At 39.1% G+C, this 17465-nt stretch overlaps 1 protein-coding gene across 1 annotated transcript; it reads left to right on the top strand.

The window, feature by feature from the left end:
* The first annotated feature begins 395 nt into the window (after nucleotides 1-395).
* Nucleotides 396-13947, top strand: LOC139670920 (carbonic anhydrase 3-like). The gene is made up of 7 exons (XM_071553069.1): nucleotides 396-733; nucleotides 817-1014; nucleotides 3703-3821; nucleotides 5667-5759; nucleotides 7608-7673; nucleotides 10174-10329; nucleotides 11268-13947. The coding sequence occupies exons 1-7, from the start codon at nucleotides 697-699 to the stop codon at nucleotides 11385-11387; spliced, it is 789 nt and encodes a 262-aa protein (XP_071409170.1). The 5' UTR covers nucleotides 396-696; the 3' UTR covers nucleotides 11388-13947.
* The last annotated feature ends 3518 nt before the right edge of the window (nucleotides 13948-17465 follow it).

Genomic DNA, 17465 nt, shown 5'->3' with positions numbered 1-17465 from the left:
TTTGATGTAAAGCTCCCTGCATGAAGGAGAACTGATTGGACAACTTCAATCCCGGATTTGAGCCAATGGTCAGGAATGGCGTCTTTTGGGGCTGGCAGAGTCTACCTTTGCACAATGGCATGGTTTTGCAAGCTATGAGATACCCTTTCCGCAGACATAGGGCCTTTAGGAGCTGTTGACTGGGAGCATTTGAGAAAGCAGGAAGCGGGAGCGCTGATGCCTGCCCGCCCTGGGAGCTCGTCCAGGATCCCTGGTGGGCTGCATGCCCGTGGGGCTGCCTGCAGAGGGGAGAGCTGCGGTGCCTACGGCCGCCTCCCCGCGCTGGCAGAGCCAGTCAAGGGCTCCACGCATCGCTCCTCCGCCCGAGAGGGCTCCCCGGCCCCCGTGAGGCTGCGGGGCGCTCCCGCATTCCCGCGGCAGGCGCGGAACCCGCACTCGCCCTCCCGCTGCGTCGGGCAGTCTGCCCGTGCTGAACCGTGCCTGGGGGAAGGGGATGCGGGAGCCCACGGGGTCCCGCCGGCATCCCTCTGCCTCCTCCGGGGGCAGAACGCGGCTCTGCCCGCCCCCGGCGCTGCCCGCCTCGCAGCCTCCCGCCGCCCCTGCCCACCCTCCGGGCAGGAGGTGAAGCCGCGGCGGTCTATAAAAAGCCCCCCGGGGCGGGAGGGAGCGGCACGGGAGCGGCACGGGATCGGCATCATGGCCCAGTCCGTGTGGGGCTACGACAGTGACAACGGTGAGCGGGGTCGGGGCCGCCGGGCGGGATGGGGCTGAGCCCGGCTGAGCCGGGGCGACCTTTCCTTTGCCTTTGTCCCTCAGGACCCGACCGCTGGCACGAAAACTACCCCCTGGCCAAGGGAGACAAGCAGTCACCCATTGAGATCAACAGCAAGGACGTGCGGCACGATAGCTCTCTGGGCGCTTGGCATGCGAGTTACGATCCCGGGGCAGCGAAAACCATCCTGAACAACGGGCGCACCTGCCGCGTCGTCTTCGACGACACTTTTGATCGATCAGGTCTGTTTTTGGTTTGGTCTTTTGGAGGTGTTAGGTATCAAAAGCCCCGGGCATTAAAAAGCATCCTTTCGCATCCAGCCTGTGAACACCAGCAGAGAAAAGTCACTTGGGAATGTAAAAAAGTTCTTAATAAGATATATAATTAATGAAATATATCCATTTTACGTTGAAACATCATGATCTCTCCTATTTATCTTGGTGAGATCATTGTTTTCTTGGGTTTTTAAATTTGCCATTACAGCTACCTGTTATTGTTCCATGTCTCTCATATGGAATCTAAACTATTTAGGGCCAGAATCATCTCTAAGTTATGTGTTTGTATGGTCCTTTGGTATTTATTACCACAGTTTCTACACAGTGGCCTCAACAAATCATAAATTGCACTTTTATTATCATAGAATCACAAAATGGTCTAGGTTGAAAGATCCTCTGGTTCCAACCACTCCACTACCACCACTTTCCACTAGACAATGTTGCTTAAAGCCCCATCTAACCTGGGCTTGAACACTGCCAGGCACAGAGCATCCATAACTTCTCCGGGTAACCTGTTTCAGTGTCTCACCACCCTCACAGTAAAAGATTTCTTCCTAATATCCAGTGTAAGCATACTATCTTTCAGTTTGAAGATATTCCTCTTGTCCTATCATTAGCTGCTCTTGTAACAAGTCCCTTTTATTAGCCAGAATGCTCTTTCAGAAGCACTACATAAAATCAGTGCCATGACTGAAAGCATAGGAAGTAAACTGATAAAGAACGTTTTCACATAGTGGTCCTGCTCTGTCTTCTTTGCAGCTTCCTAAGGGCTGAAATGTTTTTCCAGGCTGCTCAAGAAGATGTCTGCCCAAGGAACTGTGTTGGAGAAAGACTCCGATTTGGCCAAGCAAAGTGTAGCCCTTGGTGCAGCCCTGCCTCTAAATCATCTTCCCTCTGTTCTCTCCCTGCCTCTCCCCTCCCCATTGTCTCTCTTGTTGTTTAGGCATCCAAGTGTGTACTTTCAGTCCTAGCTGCCCTGACATTCTGGAGGCTGCTGAACAGTAATTTAGGACTCAAGCATTTCGTAGGAATGTGTCTGATCAGAATCAAATACAATGTTTGACAGCTCTGAAAGACCTCATCAGCAAGAATTTCATAGACATTTTATTGTCTTCATTTGTTGACTTCTGCAGTGGCAAGAGATGAGGATAAGAAGTCACAGATCCCATTTCAATTGAAAAAAGAAATGCAGCATAAAGATAGGTGCTTTTTTCCAATCACATGGAAAATTATGAATTTTTAAAAGTTTGGTTTCATGCTAGAGAGATTTGTATACTGTTATGAAGTACTGTTTTCAAGTGCTTCACAGTATTTGAGCTCTGCAAAGGGCCACCTGTAAGAAATGACTGTTAAATGAGACTCCAGCTCTGATACTGATTTAGCTCGTAAATGTTGGTAGATCACAAAAATTCAGCTTGTGAAAGTCCCTGCCTCCCATTATGAGGAGTTGGGCTTGAGGTCTATGCTTTATTTGTCCTATACTTAGAAAATTACAGTAATAAAATGATGATATGAAATGTTTTCCATTGAAGGTTTCTACAGAAGGTTTACTCAATACCATATTGAGTTGTGCTAATTTATTTATGTACAAACGAAAAATAAGAGGAACCGCATGCCTAAAACTGAACAGTGGTTTTTTCCTGGCCCTCCCCTTGATGGTTGTGACACCTACCAACTAAAAAGAGAAACTGCAAAGTTAAACCTCTTGCTCTGTGTAGGTATTCCAACACATATGACATTAAGAATTCATTTGAGACCATTGGGCAAAAGAGGATTTATTATTTCAGTGTTAACTTTGAACTTCAAAGCTATTGGTAGAAGTTCAAACTTGAATGCTATTTAAACAAGGTTTTCTGGCACTGCAGTTGTGAACTACATTATCAGCTTTCTGTGTAAGGACAGACGACTCATTCCAACCTTAGGTAATGAATGAAAAATACATTTGAGAGCTTATCCTCTAAGCAGTCTCTGCTCAAAAAGAATCTCCAGGCTGAAACAGCAGGTGTGATATTTTGAAAGTCAGAGTTGATGTCAACTGTCAGACTGATGCATGGTCAGAATTATTTGGCTAAGGACAGCAAAAGTAACAGCTTCTTAATTTGTTTCATTGGTAGCTGAAGAACAATTTTTGTAACTCATGTGATGTAAACTTTATTGTCTTCCCTGACTTTCAAGAAATCTCTCTCTCTCTCTCTCTCTCTCTCTCTCTTTTTTTTCTTTTTCTTTTTTTTTTTAGAAGCAGCATTGCTAAGTTGTCTGAACTGTAAAAGGTATTCCAGTCATGAACTAGAGATACTCCTCAAACCACCTCTGGGTTAATTTAGCAGACCCTTTCTCAACAAGAATTATCTGTGAATACCTTCCTTCTTTCTCCACACCAGGAGCTATGGTGTGTCCCCTTGCCAAGAGAAAAAGGGACTTGTTGGGAAGCTGGGGTTTGATTCTGTGCTTCACTCACAGCAGCATCCACAGTTTTGACATCAAACAGAACTCCTCAGTGGTAGTAGAATTTAGGCCCAATCATGTAAACTGGTGAGCGTTGTGACACCCCACTGCAATCAGCTGGATTTAAAGGAGGTTCTCTGGTGGGTCACCGTTCGGTGACTGTGTGCCCGGGTTTTGTTGGCTGGTGCTGACGCAGGTTGTCCCTTGCAGTGCTCAGAGGGGGGCCACTCACCGGAGCCTACAGGCTGCGGCAGCTGCACTTGCATTGGGGTTCCTCTGACGACCACGGCTCTGAGCATGTGATAGATGGAGTGAAATATGCAGCAGAGGTAGGACTGATTTTCAGTTGTGGTGTTCAGTGCTAACTGGAATTTGACTGATTTTTCATCTGAACAGATCAACTGTGCTGTCTTTGGAAGTATTTAGTTACTGATTTTTCTCTGTGAAACTTGTGAATATTGCTTAGCATGCAGCAGGATAAGCTGCATCTACTGACAAATGCAACAGGTACATCTTTGCAATTATATACTAACCGATTCTTTTCTTCAGGCAAGAGCTTTTGCTGATATTTTAGAATGTTTTAGAAATTTTTGTGATAAACCAATCTGTTATTTCCAAATAGGAAGATCTGTCTTCAGCTGCTGTTTTTTGGCTTTTAGCTGTTTCTGGTATAGCTTGAGTTACCAAGTTAGTTTCACTAATGGACAGAAAAACTCGCTAAAAAGCACATTTCACAATTTGACATTCAGAATTAGATCCATCTTAAAACTGGTAGCATGTTTAATTTGTGAATATCTCTGCTTTAAAATAACTGGGTTTCTTTTGAGGAACCATGGAAAACAGATTTTTTTTGTCTTTAAATGTAAACTTCTGTGGGACTGTTGTCCAAATTTGCTAAAATTAGACTGCTTTAGGCCCTGAAGACTTCTCCAGGTCACAAATATAAGAGAATTAGCTATTGATACTAGTGATTTACTAGCAAATATTACCTTCTTCCTACATCTTACTTGAGAATAGGCTCAAAATATATTTACCTATGCCCACTAAAATCCTGCAGTAGTGTTTTCCTACCTTACACCTACACCTTCAAGGTGCAGAGCTTAGAGGGATTTTGCCCACCTATCTCAGGACAAAACAGAGGCAGATACTTTCAGGATCAGTGTGCACAAACATTGCACAGATGACTGTGGGTGATGGGTTGGGATTTTCTTTTCTGTACCTTAATCACAGCCAAATTTTGCTAATGCTCCACTTTCTATGGCCAACTAAAAAGAAAAAATTTGTTTCCTGAAACTATTTCTTGGTTAGTTCAAACACAAACTTTTGATGTTACTTCTGTTAGCAGTACTCATATATATATATTGACAGGACAAGAAAGCCTAGAATGTATGAAATTTTGCTACATTGCAACCAAAGATAAATGGTTGTTCCACCTTTATCCTTAGCAATGCAATCCTTATCCTCAAGAGAAAAGAAACAGATATATTAATTTATATTCATGGAAAATTTGTTGTAATTTTTAAATAAACTTTCAAAAAAGACTTTTTTTTTCCCGTCCTGTATGGCACTAAGTTAAAGATTGTACTTAATCTGAGATTCCACACTGCTGATTGCAGCATTTGTAGCTACATGCATGAGCAAGAGATCTTCTGGACACAGATGTAAAAATTTGAAATATATCATGTTGAAAGTAGATGTGAGAAAGAAATGCCAGATTACTATCCTCACTCCTTTCCAGTACAATGTGCTGAGAGTAATGAGATACAAAACAATAATGTATGCAGCACATACAGCCCAGTGTAAATCCTTGAGCTGATATCTGCATAACCTGAAGATCTAAAAATGTACTCGAGATGAAGTGCATGTCAGTAGGTATTTTATACACTGCATGTGTACACATTCATGTGCTTGGGTTAAACTATTTATAGTTGCATTGTCTGATTACTGTGGGGTAAACTTCATTTTCATGCTTAAAGGCAAAGCAATGCTTCATAGAAAGTGTGAGAATATAGAAGCATGGGAACAGCAGTAGGAAATACGTATATATAATTTTCATTTTTATGTCCAATTCTTTACTTAATATGTATCGGAAACTTTTCTTAAGTTAATTTAAGGTGAAGATTGTGCTGTTGGTAATTTCTTGTATTTATAACTGAGATTTCATTGATTTTTAGTTACATATGGTGCACTGGAATCCAAAACATGGTAATTTTGCTGGAGCTTTGAAACAACCTGATGGTGTGGCTGTTGTGGGCATTTTTCTGAAAGTAAGTGCAAAATATTCAGTCTTTTCTGCATTTTTCATCTTCCTCTAGTGCCAGGGGAAAATGATCCCATTGTTTTTTCCTGCACTGCATCATTTTGTAAGAAAACATTAAAGGCAATGTACAGGCTGAAGTCACACATGCCCTTGGGCCATCCAGATTCCGTGCACTAAACTGTTTAGAGCTAACTTCTGACACCATTCATTATACCAGTGGTATAGGGAGTATTGGACAACAGACACACAACTTAAAGCCTGAGACACCTTCTAACTTTGTCCTCAATAGCTGAGCAGCCCTTTGCTGTGGTGTGTGCTGAGGAGGAGAGTCAGCATCGGAGGAGAGTTTCCCATGGCCTTTTGTCCACTAGCAGGTGTTACATCTGCCTGTCAGCAAGGTTATGTTGACTGATTCCCTTCTCTGGTCTCTGGTTGATTCCCACATAAGCTGGGAATCAAAATGACTTCAACAAACCCACTCCAAAATTAAAGATGGTAAAAGAAGTTCACTGAACATTCTAACCTTGAAATACGGTAGCTTTGTAACAAAATAAAATTGGACCAGTATTTCCCAATTGATTTTTAAATAAATTTAACAGAAAGAAACCAATCCGACTATCAAATCTGCATGTGGTCTAGGACACTGAGAAACACTAGTAGGCATACAGGCAAATAGTGATAAATTATGCAAACTTCAGCTACGTGGCTGTCCTTTTTATCTGCAGGTGAGCATTTCAGCTTGATCACACCATAAGAGAGTAGGTTTCCTTTTATTGTTTTATCACTTGTAAGTGGCATTGGTACAAACAATACCAAGTGGATGTAATTAATTTTGCCACAGTGTCCCTGGACAGACTAGATACAATACCATTTTAATTCTGTTATACTGTGAGCCAGCCTGACCTTTTCTCTTGTGGTTAGTTTAAACTGAAGGTCAGCACCTGTCCAGATTCTCCCCTATGAGTATGTCTTTCAGTTATTCTTCCTTTGTCATTTTTTTTGGTCTATTTGAGGCTAAAGCATTATCTGGTAAAACACAGATTATAAAGCATACCACTGTTTCCTATTAACCATGCTAAGGTCAGCTAAAAGGTCTAGAAAAGTAGTGTCACTTTATCGTCTCTGGCCTTGTTTCCCTCTTTCCTTCTTGCTCTTTGGCAAAGGAGCTGGTTTTTTTTTGCCGAGTTTGTCATGTTCTATTACTGGGGTTTGGAATACTGCTAAAACAGGAATGAATTTTCTCATGAAGAGTTGAAGTTAATCTAGTTTGGAAAAAAAATGTGGCAGCAACAGCACATCTTATGCATACTGTCTTCACTCTTCTGGGATGCAGAGCCATGTCAAAGCTTAGAAAGTGCAAAGCATCAGGAACATAAGCAATAAAGTGACCCCAGAGCTTGAGGACATCAAAACACGAATCTCATCATATGCCTTATGTCAAATCTGATCTAACTGCATATGTGCTGCAGAACATTTGAAATGTCTGCAGGAACTCCAGCTCTTCAGACAATCAGCACTTTGAGTGCTCATACATCTCAGAGTGGTTGTGGGTTGCTTTCAAAGCAGGAGCCAAGGGCAAGGCCCTGGAGAGTGTAGATGACACTGTTTGAGTGTCCAGTTCATTCCTCAGACAGTCAGTGATGCCTTGTAAAGTCCATCAGCACATGTTCCAATTGCAAAGCCAGTTACAGCAGTCTGCTATTTTTGCTATTCTTTAACACTTGCAATTTTCTGTCAGTCTACTGGGTGCTTTGAGAGTGCTGCTGCCTAATGTGACAGATGGGATGTGCTGAATTTCTTTCAAATACTCTGGAGCATGATGAAAATGATACAGTAGCTGTGCTTTGCCTTACAGGTTGGACAAAATCCCAAACCAGAAATGAAGAGAATTCTTGAAGAAATTGATAATATTAAGACCAAGGTATCAAAAGAATTTTTGTGATACAATGTAGCTCAAAAGTGGCAGAAGTAGAAATCAGTACAGATTCATTTTTTGGTATTATCTTGATGCCTAACAGTAACATAAGAGGTGATACATTGGGCTGTGAGGCAGGATACTTTCTTTTACTTAATTAAACACATAGCTCCTCACTTCTGTAAGTATTCTTGGTGTAGAGGATTTTTTATCAATCCTTGCATGCACAATCAGTACTCTTATTGGTGTTGCTCTGTAACAATATGCTAATGTTCAAATAATAAGAAGAAATGAAATGCTTTTTGAATCTGAGGACAGCAGTGGCCAAAACAAATGTGTATAATGGAGTCAGAAATTTATTTAGCCTGAAATGAGAAGAAACTAGTAGACATGATGGAGCAGGCTCCCAGTCAGTGTAGAGGAGATTAAAACTGTTATTAGTTTTAAAATGGAAATGTATTTATAAAAGGGATTACATGGTGCAGTTTCTGCACCAGTCCAAAGTTCTCTCTTCCTGTGATACCAAAACAAATGACAGAGCAAACATATCCTAAACTGTTTTCCAGTTAAATTAATGATCTGAGGCTCACAGTCCTTGCCTATTCTATAGATACAGCTGCAGAAGGGAGTTATTTGCAGAGAATTGCTATATTCCGTCTACTGTTATTCAGCATTATTATTTAATACAAAAATAATCTCTAGGTATACTTTAGCAATTCTAGTTCATGATGAAATTTTTGCTTCCAATAATGCTGAAGTCCCATTTTAATTTGACCTTCAACATCTCACCAGATCACTGGGGCTGAACATTACAAATTTGAAAGCATTTTCTTGCAAATTTAGCAAAATTTCTTGCATTTAATTTATGTATGGGTGTACTGCCATTGATTTGCAGGTCTGAGCCTGAAATCTGTTCTCTCCTAATGAAGAGCGGTATTATTTTTTCTCTTTTCAATCTTTTCTTAGTCTTCAAATGCAATTCAATTCTTTCTGCTGAGGGAACTGAAGGTTATTTTTTTTTCACTCTACCCATTGCTCCCCTGCTGTGTCAATGGTATCTGTCTTGTTACAGACTCCGCTTTCTCTCATAATTGCTGTATCATTTTTGGCCATTTACATGCAGAAGAGCTTTGCCACAGTTAATAAAAAGTTGATCAATCATCCTATGAATCTCTGTGTCATACAACGATGACAAGATGGCAGTGATGTCCACTCCACTGCATTCTATCTGAGACTGCTTAATTGGAGATTTTATAACTTCTAACAGAAAAAAACCCCAGAAGTCTGATTTCCTACATACAGATATTCTCTGTAGTGGTTCTGGAAAGAACAACAGTTGAGGAAAAGCAGAGAAAGATAGGTGCATATGAAAATAACAGCTGCTTGTATTTCCTCACTTATTTTATTTCCTTTCCTGTCATCACATTCATTTGATCAGACTGCTTATTTTTCAGGAAGGATTAATGGATGGTATCACTGGTGTACTTATTGCACATGCAGTTTCAATTGCTTCGATGCATTACAGGCAGAGAAGTTTTTGGACACTCTATTAATTGAAAAATCACAATTTGTTTTGTGAAGTTATTTGTAAACTCATATTGAACTTAGGAAATAATTTTTTAAGGAAGATATACTTGGAGACTTGATGTTATTCTTTCTACTCTTAATTTGTGCAAAGATGAATGAAAAAGATTTCAACTGCTGCCATTGCACTTTTTCTCTGTTCCGATATAGAGAATACTCTCCATGATAGGAGAAGGAAATAGGAATAATAGATTTTGCTTTCCAGAACTGCATCCTAAGTACCAGGGAAATGAACTGAATTTCCTTGGTTAATTTTTGTTGTCCAGAGGGAACAGGGAAGACTTATCACAGTCCTGTGGAGATAACGTCCTATTCAGTGGCAAACTTATCAGGAAATGTAATCTGGTGTCTGCTGTTCTTGTGGTAATCATCTTTAGTTGTTAAGGTATTTAGGACCCAGTACTCTTACATGAAATATTTTAATTTTCTACATTAACTGTAATAGTGCCAACAAAAAGATAGAGAGTGTCACCATAACTATGTAATTAGAGCACAGTTTTGGGAGGAGAGATGTGCAGATTTAAATTCCTTCAGTTTGAAGACTGTAGCAAATCTGGGATAAATGCCAGGCCACCATTCTGTTGGATAAAAAGGGTAACAGTACTTGCATTGCCACAGTCTTTAACTTTTATCCCAAGCAACCCAAAATAAAACAAATTTTTTATAATTCCAGAATAGAAAAATATAAAACCGTATTTGCTTTGGTCTCACACAATTCAGTTTGTAATTTCTTTTAATATATTAATGTAATCAAAATGTCAGTTATTATTAATTGCCAGGAAAATGCTTGACAGGAAGAAAAGGAGATTGATTTCTTGCATGAATCTTGGTACTTAATTACTTCCTTTATAATAACATAGATACTGATGTCTTTTAAGATGCATATCCCTGGAGTTACTGTAGAACTTTTTTTCTCTCTAAGGGGAAAGAAGCTCCTTTTCAGCACTTTGATCCTTCAATTCTTTTCCCCAAATCTCGGGACTACTGGACCTACCACGGTTCATTCACTACACCCCCCTGTGAGGAGTGTATCACTTGGATTCTTCTGAGGGAGCCAATTGAAGTCAGCTCAGACCAGGTAAACTCCAGCTAGTTCTGCACCTCTTACCAGTTCTCAGCAGTGTCTCTGTATGTCAGATTTGCGAGCCCTGCGTTACCTTGCACTTTTTGATAGGGAAAGTTTTGGCTGAGGACTCTGAGAAGTGGCCTGGAGATTGGACCTCTGAAATGGACTGTAAAACTGACCTTTAGAATCAGGCCTCTTGCTGGACACCTCTTGGAATAGCTTCATCAGGAAGGTTCTTGGTATCCTCAAAACCTGATAAGGCAAAAGTGTCCCCGAGCCACAAAGTCCAGTCATAACAGCAGCCTCAGTTCATTCTGTGTATTTCACCATTAAGTAGCAAGAGAAACTACCATCACACTGGTTTCCCAGTTTAAGAAATTGCTGGTCCAGATCTTGACTTCCTAAAAGCTGTCAATGAGAAGGATCAAACTACTTAGAACCTGCAAAAAATTGTATTCATATAGCTCAAATGTGCATTTACACAGGAAAAAAAAAAGGATAAGGTGACTTTTTTAGTTCTTGTGTTAAAAATTTTGGTTATTTATATTATTTTCTGCTTCAGCAGTACAAATCAGGGTATATCCTTTTTAGTGATTTGGCTGTTTTCAGAATAGATTTATTTTGTATTTCAATGAAAAGTTAATTCACAAAGCAACAATGAAGTAATTTTGGAGAACAGCAGCTAAGTTCTGAGCTCATGGTTTGACTAATAACCCATTTTAAATACATTATTCTGCCTTACAGAACAAAATGTGAACTTCTGCACCAGTTTTTTCTATCAGATTACCTTGCACAGACGTAAATGAGCATCCTCCTTCAGAGACAGATGATCATCACTGTCATTGCATGCTTGTCATTATATAAGAAAATTCCTTTTCCATCTCTGAGTTTGTGCTAGGCATTAAGGTCCACAGTGCTTCCACATGGACTTTAATTTTTCTTCCTTGCAGATGGCAAAGCTCCGTAGCCTTTCGAAGAATGGTGAGAACGAACCTGTGAACCCACTTGTTGATAACTGGCGCCCACCTCAGCCTGTGAAGGGCAGGATAGTGAGAGCCTCATTCAAGTAAAGGCTCAAGTCTTGCTCTGCTGAACCTGCGTGAGGAAATCCCTGTATCCCAAAGTATAGTTAGTTTTTGCTGTCTACTGCTTTTCCTCGGGATCCAGGTCTGTGTTTCTCAGCTTGAAATTCTGAGTGGCAAACTGAATCTGATTTTGAAAACAGAAAAAATACTGTATGCAAATTCTAAGCTTAATAAGGAGTTGTGAGATATAGATGATTCTTGACCACAAATGCATTTATGATGGTGTCACTTCTCTGTCATGTGGTCTTGGAAAAAAAGCATGGGCTCAGTTTCAATATGTAAAAATCCTTTCAAAGGAAATATAGTAAAGGCAGAAAAATTAACTAGTAGCTCAGGAAACCAGGAGTAACAGTAGATGGACAGGAGGTAAAATATCTGTTCCTACAGTGTCTCTAGTGATCTTCCTCAGATATCCCATCCCCAGTGCAGACAGCCAAAGTAGTCCCTTAACATACCAGATTTTCCTTTCCCTCTCTTCTTCATAGTTTGTTACCCAACATTAGATTAGTATTCTGGGGGTACAGTCAGGCATACTCAGCTTCTCTATGTAAAGAAAAAAGATATTTTGTGGTTATTTCAGCATTTGCTGTCTTTGCCATGTTCTGCTGCTCCTGTTGATCTTTTTTTCTTTCACTGCTGCTGTTACTTTACCCATCCAGTGCAGAGTCCTGCTGGTATCATGTCACCTTGTATTTAGTATAGGAGCTTTAGTATTGCTGAGTAGGTACTGCCTTTATTCTGCTGCCCTACATTACCTCCTAGAATGATGAATTTTTAGTTTTGATGCTCTGCCTGCTTTGCATTTTTGACATCTTAGCCTGCATATTAATGGTTTCAGCTGTTCAGGGATTTTGTTTCTTATGAAAAGAATTTTTGTGAATGATTCATTTGTGTGATTTGTCATTCCTACTACTGAAAAATCTGGGTTAAGTCACCTAAGTGACTTGTTTATTGTGATTCTGTGTAGCTGGAGACTATGAATGGACTCTGTTTGGCTCTGTTCCTTTCTGGGTAGGCACAACAGCTTGCACATATGATCCAAGCAAGGAATCGTTGGCACCCAGAAACTTTTAAATCAATTAACTTCCCCTGTCCATCGTATAAACTTTATCATTTCAGTGTAACACAAGTACCATCTAGGTTGAATCCACATTTTCGTAAAGACCTTCTACTTTATATTCACCATCAGGGTGATTATTCTGTATTGTACATACAGACTGGGTGGTCAAAGGTATTGCATAAATCCTTCTGCAAAGGAGACTTCTGGTCTGTGTTCCTCTAACCCATCAGTAGGTAGCTGTGGGCCTTCTAGAAGATATTGCCAAAAACATGTTCACAGCAACATTTATAAAGCATATGTCAAAGTCTGAAAAAAGCATGGTTACATATGGCTGGAATAGGCATGTCCTAGTTCTCCTTAATTATTTCACTTTCCACCTTTCTGAGAAAAATGGTGCTCCAACAGGGAAGTAATGAATGGGCAACACTGAACAAATTGTGCTGTTATCACCAGCACAATTCATTGAGAATTCAGAAATGAAACTGAGGATTGTTTCATTTGTATTTGTACAATCCTTTGTATTCATTTAGAATGTTCTAAGAATAGCTGAAGTCCCATTGAAAAGGAATATTTCAGTTTATTAAGAGTGTATTTTGCTTAGTATAAAGCGCTTTCTTTTTAAAACTAAGTTCTTGTCAGCAGAAGCTACAGTATTGATTAAATCTTGTTTACAAATGTTTTGGCATTGGCTTAATCTCTTAAGAAGATCAGCTTTTGATATTATGAGAGCAGCACTTACAACAGTATTGATTTTAAGAATCCCTCAGATTTCTTTAAACTCCTGAGTCTGTTCATCTTCTCAACACATAAAAATGTTACTACAGAAAGCTCATAAGCAACTTTTTTTTCTACTGTACTATGTCTTACATGTACAATTTCTTCTCATATCCATATGCAATTGATGTTGCCAATAAGAAAATTTTAACACAAATAACTGAGACTTTTGAGTTTGAGTCTTTCTACCATTGAGTGTGATGTTTTAATCTCTTGTTATTGGGGCAATAAAACAAGATTAGTTGCCTGCACTTTAAATAACTGCTTTTATGTCTTCAGAGAACCAATAAATTGACTTACATAAAAAACTGATTGCTGGTTTTATTTCTAACGATAAGTGATGATTGCAAGTGGTGAGAACTTAGAGAAAATTTTGCTACTCCTTTCTTTTATGCATATGCTTGTAACACAAGGGGAACAGACACTCCAGTAATTTTTAGCTGTTGGGCTTAAATTTAATATTCCACCCTGGTTTCTGTGTATGTGATCAAACAGACCGTCAAAAATATAAAGATCATACAGTATCACTTATTCTCTGTTTTTGGGCACAGTGTTTATTTCTTGCCTGCACGCAAACATTCTCTTACATATTCCCAATGTTCATACATTCATATCTGATTCTTTGGATATGAATTTTATTTACTTGCAAGAAGTACATGGATCAGTTAGCTGAAATGTTACATAATTCTGAAATTTCCTGATTAGTTTATACTTTTCAAGCCCACAAACTTGTTAAAAAATAATTGTCTGTAAATCAGATACCAAGTGCATTTTGCTTTGTTTGCATGTTTCCTCTACTGCTTTTGAAAAGTAGAATAGACAGAAATTTATCAACTACTGAAATAGCAGTTTTGCTCCTAACACCAAACACCATGGTTTGTATGTCGGCAAAAAGGTAAATAGAGTCTGAAATTTATGTTGCTTCCTCATGCATTTCCTTTGACTCCATAATGTCTTCGAACTATTACTATGCAAAATCAATAACCTCACTGCAAATATGCTTTACAGTTTTGTTTTTCTCTTGAAGAATAAAGTGCACATGGGTTTCTTCCATTTGCTTTCTTTCTTTGATGTTTGCGTATCTCTACATTGATTACCTTGATAATAAACTCAGAACATGTTATGTGGACTCTAAATCTGCTGCCTTGTGTATCTTAGAGAAAAAAACAACAGTTAAAACTATCCTAATCATTGTGGGGCACAAAACTCTTGACTAATTAAGTCTATATAATGTATATATTAATTTCAGCAGGGTAACCAAATGATTCAAATTAATTACTGCTTATTAGGTTTAGACAGACACAAAACCTTTCCAGTTTCCCAACCTCACAAGTGCAATTACTAGAAAAATCAAAAGCTTATTCCTACAGTTTCAGAGCTTTTTTATTAACTGAAACAGGTGTCACCATCTTTCAGTCAGGTGCAAATTCATAAGTGAACTGTGAATTCTTGGTATGATCCTCAGTACACAACCAGCTATGGTTATGCATTTCTACTACAAAATGAAAGGAATATATACATTTTTTTACTGTATTTCAAAGAAAGGCACTCCTGGATCTCCTTGCTGGTGTTTACTTGATGAGTAATCAGAGTTGAAGAATGTTCATATTGCCAATGAGTTGAACAAAGTAAAATAATATCTATTTCTTCATGAGGCACTTTGTCCCATGCCTCAGCAAAGGGAGTAGCAGTAGAGTGTGTGTTCCACCTCATCTCTCTGCTATTCATCTCAGTGAATTCTGGCATTTATCTTTGTTGATACTGGAGTGGATAGCATGTATTCAGGAATTATTTTATTTCCAAACCCAAGAATTTAATAGAACATTTTATAACACTGTCTCTTCCCCAAAAAGGTAATGTACAACCAATGATGAATTAGAGATCAAACTGGACTCACCTTTTCTTTAAAAACATACTTTTAAAAATATCTTCTTTTCAATTATGGGTGCTGTACATGTTGATTTTCAAAAATCTGCAATAACATGAAATTAACTAGTTCAGGGTAATTTTGTGAGGAAGAGACAGAAAAGGTATAGAGGTTTTTGTTCATTAAAACACAGAAACCAATTTGGATACAGATGGAGAGTTTATGGTATTATTATGAAAATAGACATCAACAGAGTATTGCTATTATAGAAAATTTTAACTGTCAATATTTGGACTGGATAGCAAAATACTTGCAAGAATGTCCATGCACTTAAATGAGCAAAACACTTGTAGCATAATAGAATAGCCTAGGTTGAAAGAGGCCTCAAAGATCATCTAGTTCCAACCCCCTGCTATGGACAAGGACACCTTTAAGGAGATCATTATTTGGAAAAAAGACACATAGTAGATAGAAAATCAGCTGTGGAAAAAGAAGATGGAGAAAGAAGAAATGTAGTTTGTATTGCAAAGCAGATAAAACAAAGATGTAAGTCCACAGTCTAAATTAATACCTTTCTTTCAATAAGGATGACTGTGAAGAACATGTGTGGAAACAAGGAATTAATAGGAATATATATGAGAATGAAAATTATCATTAAGTGAGAGAGTAAAATGAGTAGGACAGTAGAGCAAATTCCATCCAGATGGAGTTGTCTCTGCTCCAGAAAACGAAAAAAAATGGCATAATAAATTGCAACACTTGTATTGAGAACTCTGTTTAACAAGATCTCCCTGGAGATACCATGCTGTCTCTCTAGGAGAAAATCCAGCAGGAAAGTTGGGAGTCATGACGCCATCGGGTATGCATAAGAATTGGTTCAGTCACTACTGAACCATAACCTGGACTTGGCACAAGAAGGAGCACTTACACAGACTGTGTTAAGTGTATGGGAATTGTAAAAGTATTGCTCACTGATTGTGCCACTAATTCTCTGAGACATAGGTTTACATTAACTTATGCCTTTGCAGTTCTGTCATGCCATCAGTAAGCAGAATATGTAGCAGGTGAAAGGAAATAATACGCCTTTGGAGTAGCACACTGTCACTGTTTTACTGTTATCAAAATCTTGCAGAAGATCTGTCAGAAAACTGTTGAAGAACTCTAAACTCCTTCCTGGAGTTAGCACAGCTTGCTCACTGCACTAGACTGGTCAGACCATGGGCCAGTTCTCTCAGACTTTTATGGTAGACATAACAAAGCTTTACTAGATTAAGATTTTTAATTCTTCCAATTCCCTTAAGTTTTGGTTTTTTGGTTTTTTTTTAACTGACATTGCCATTATTCATCCTAGCTTTGTTCCCTAGACAACGCAAACATCCTTGCTTAAAACTAAAGTGAAGGATGCTGCTTCTTTCTTGTGTTGTAATGGTCATTCTCCAGAGCCCACACGGTGGAGCCAGTTTCCCAGCAGTCACGATCCTGACACCAATTTCCACTCACAGGAGGCCTGGGCTGCAGATTCCTCTTGCCCTGCACAAGTAACTAAGCATTGAAACAAATGCAGTTTATCCAAGTTATTCTTAAGCTATAAGATCTGGTGTTTAAGTAAGAGTTGATCGTAATGGACCGGTATTCATTTCCATCTAAAAATCTTTTATATTTTGTCTGCATGTTTATTCAAGCAAAGTCTATGTATGTAAGTGCTTTTGCTTCTGTAGGCTGAGAATAGTCCAGCTGACTTCATTCCTAAAGTCCCAAAGAATCCTGTCACAAGGTAAGAAGCGTTACAGATGAAAATCTTCCACTGGTATGTACTCAATTGGTTGCTGATTTGAGTAATTATGAGACCAGGACTGGAGGACATGTTACCCTGCATACTAGCAATATCCTGCCTGAAGAGCAGTTTCAGTCCACACAGCCCTTTTCTCTCTGTACATGTCTCAATCATTCTTTGTGGTTATAATTTCTACACTAAATTAAAAAACATTTTCATTAAAGTTTCCTTGTTTCAGAGAACAGTGATATATTTTCTTAACCCTGCAGGCTGCCAGCCATTAAGCCTTAATTTAAGAGCTCCCACAGTGTTGTGCATCGTCTGTGTAATAAATCTCTGTTGGAGAAAGAGTTTAATCACAAAGTATTTTTTTCTTGTCAAACATCATTGAGCAACAAATGGCAACAGTGTCGGCAGCCTATCTAAATTTACAGCCAAGCAAATGCTACTGACCCTTGAATAAACACATGAAAGATGATTTGTTGCCCAACAGTGTGTAAGGCCTATAACTGAACCACTGATTTCATTGCCTCTGTTGGGAAAGGTAGGGGATACAAGTTTAGAAACAGCACTTTCCATACCTAATGT

The sequence above is a fragment of the Pithys albifrons genome, chromosome 4, assembly GCF_047495875.1.
Source record: "Pithys albifrons albifrons isolate INPA30051 chromosome 4, PitAlb_v1, whole genome shotgun sequence".
Lineage (NCBI taxonomy): Eukaryota > Metazoa > Chordata > Aves > Passeriformes > Thamnophilidae > Pithys > Pithys albifrons.
The sequence above is the reverse complement of the archived record's forward strand: the minus strand, read 5'-3'. Positions and strand labels throughout refer to the sequence as shown.

Excerpts from the sequence above, each read along its gene's own strand:
- LOC139670920 (XM_071553069.1), top strand. The coding sequence starts at position 697 with ATGGCCCAGTCCGTGTGGGGCTACGACAGTGACAACG. Across the intron at positions 3,822-5,666 it reads GAGTGAAATATGCAGCAGAG|TTACATATGGTGCACTGGAA; the intron begins GTAGGACTGATT and ends ATTGATTTTTAG. Across the intron at positions 7,674-10,173 it reads TTGATAATATTAAGACCAAG|GGGAAAGAAGCTCCTTTTCA; the intron begins GTATCAAAAGAA and ends TTTCTCTCTAAG.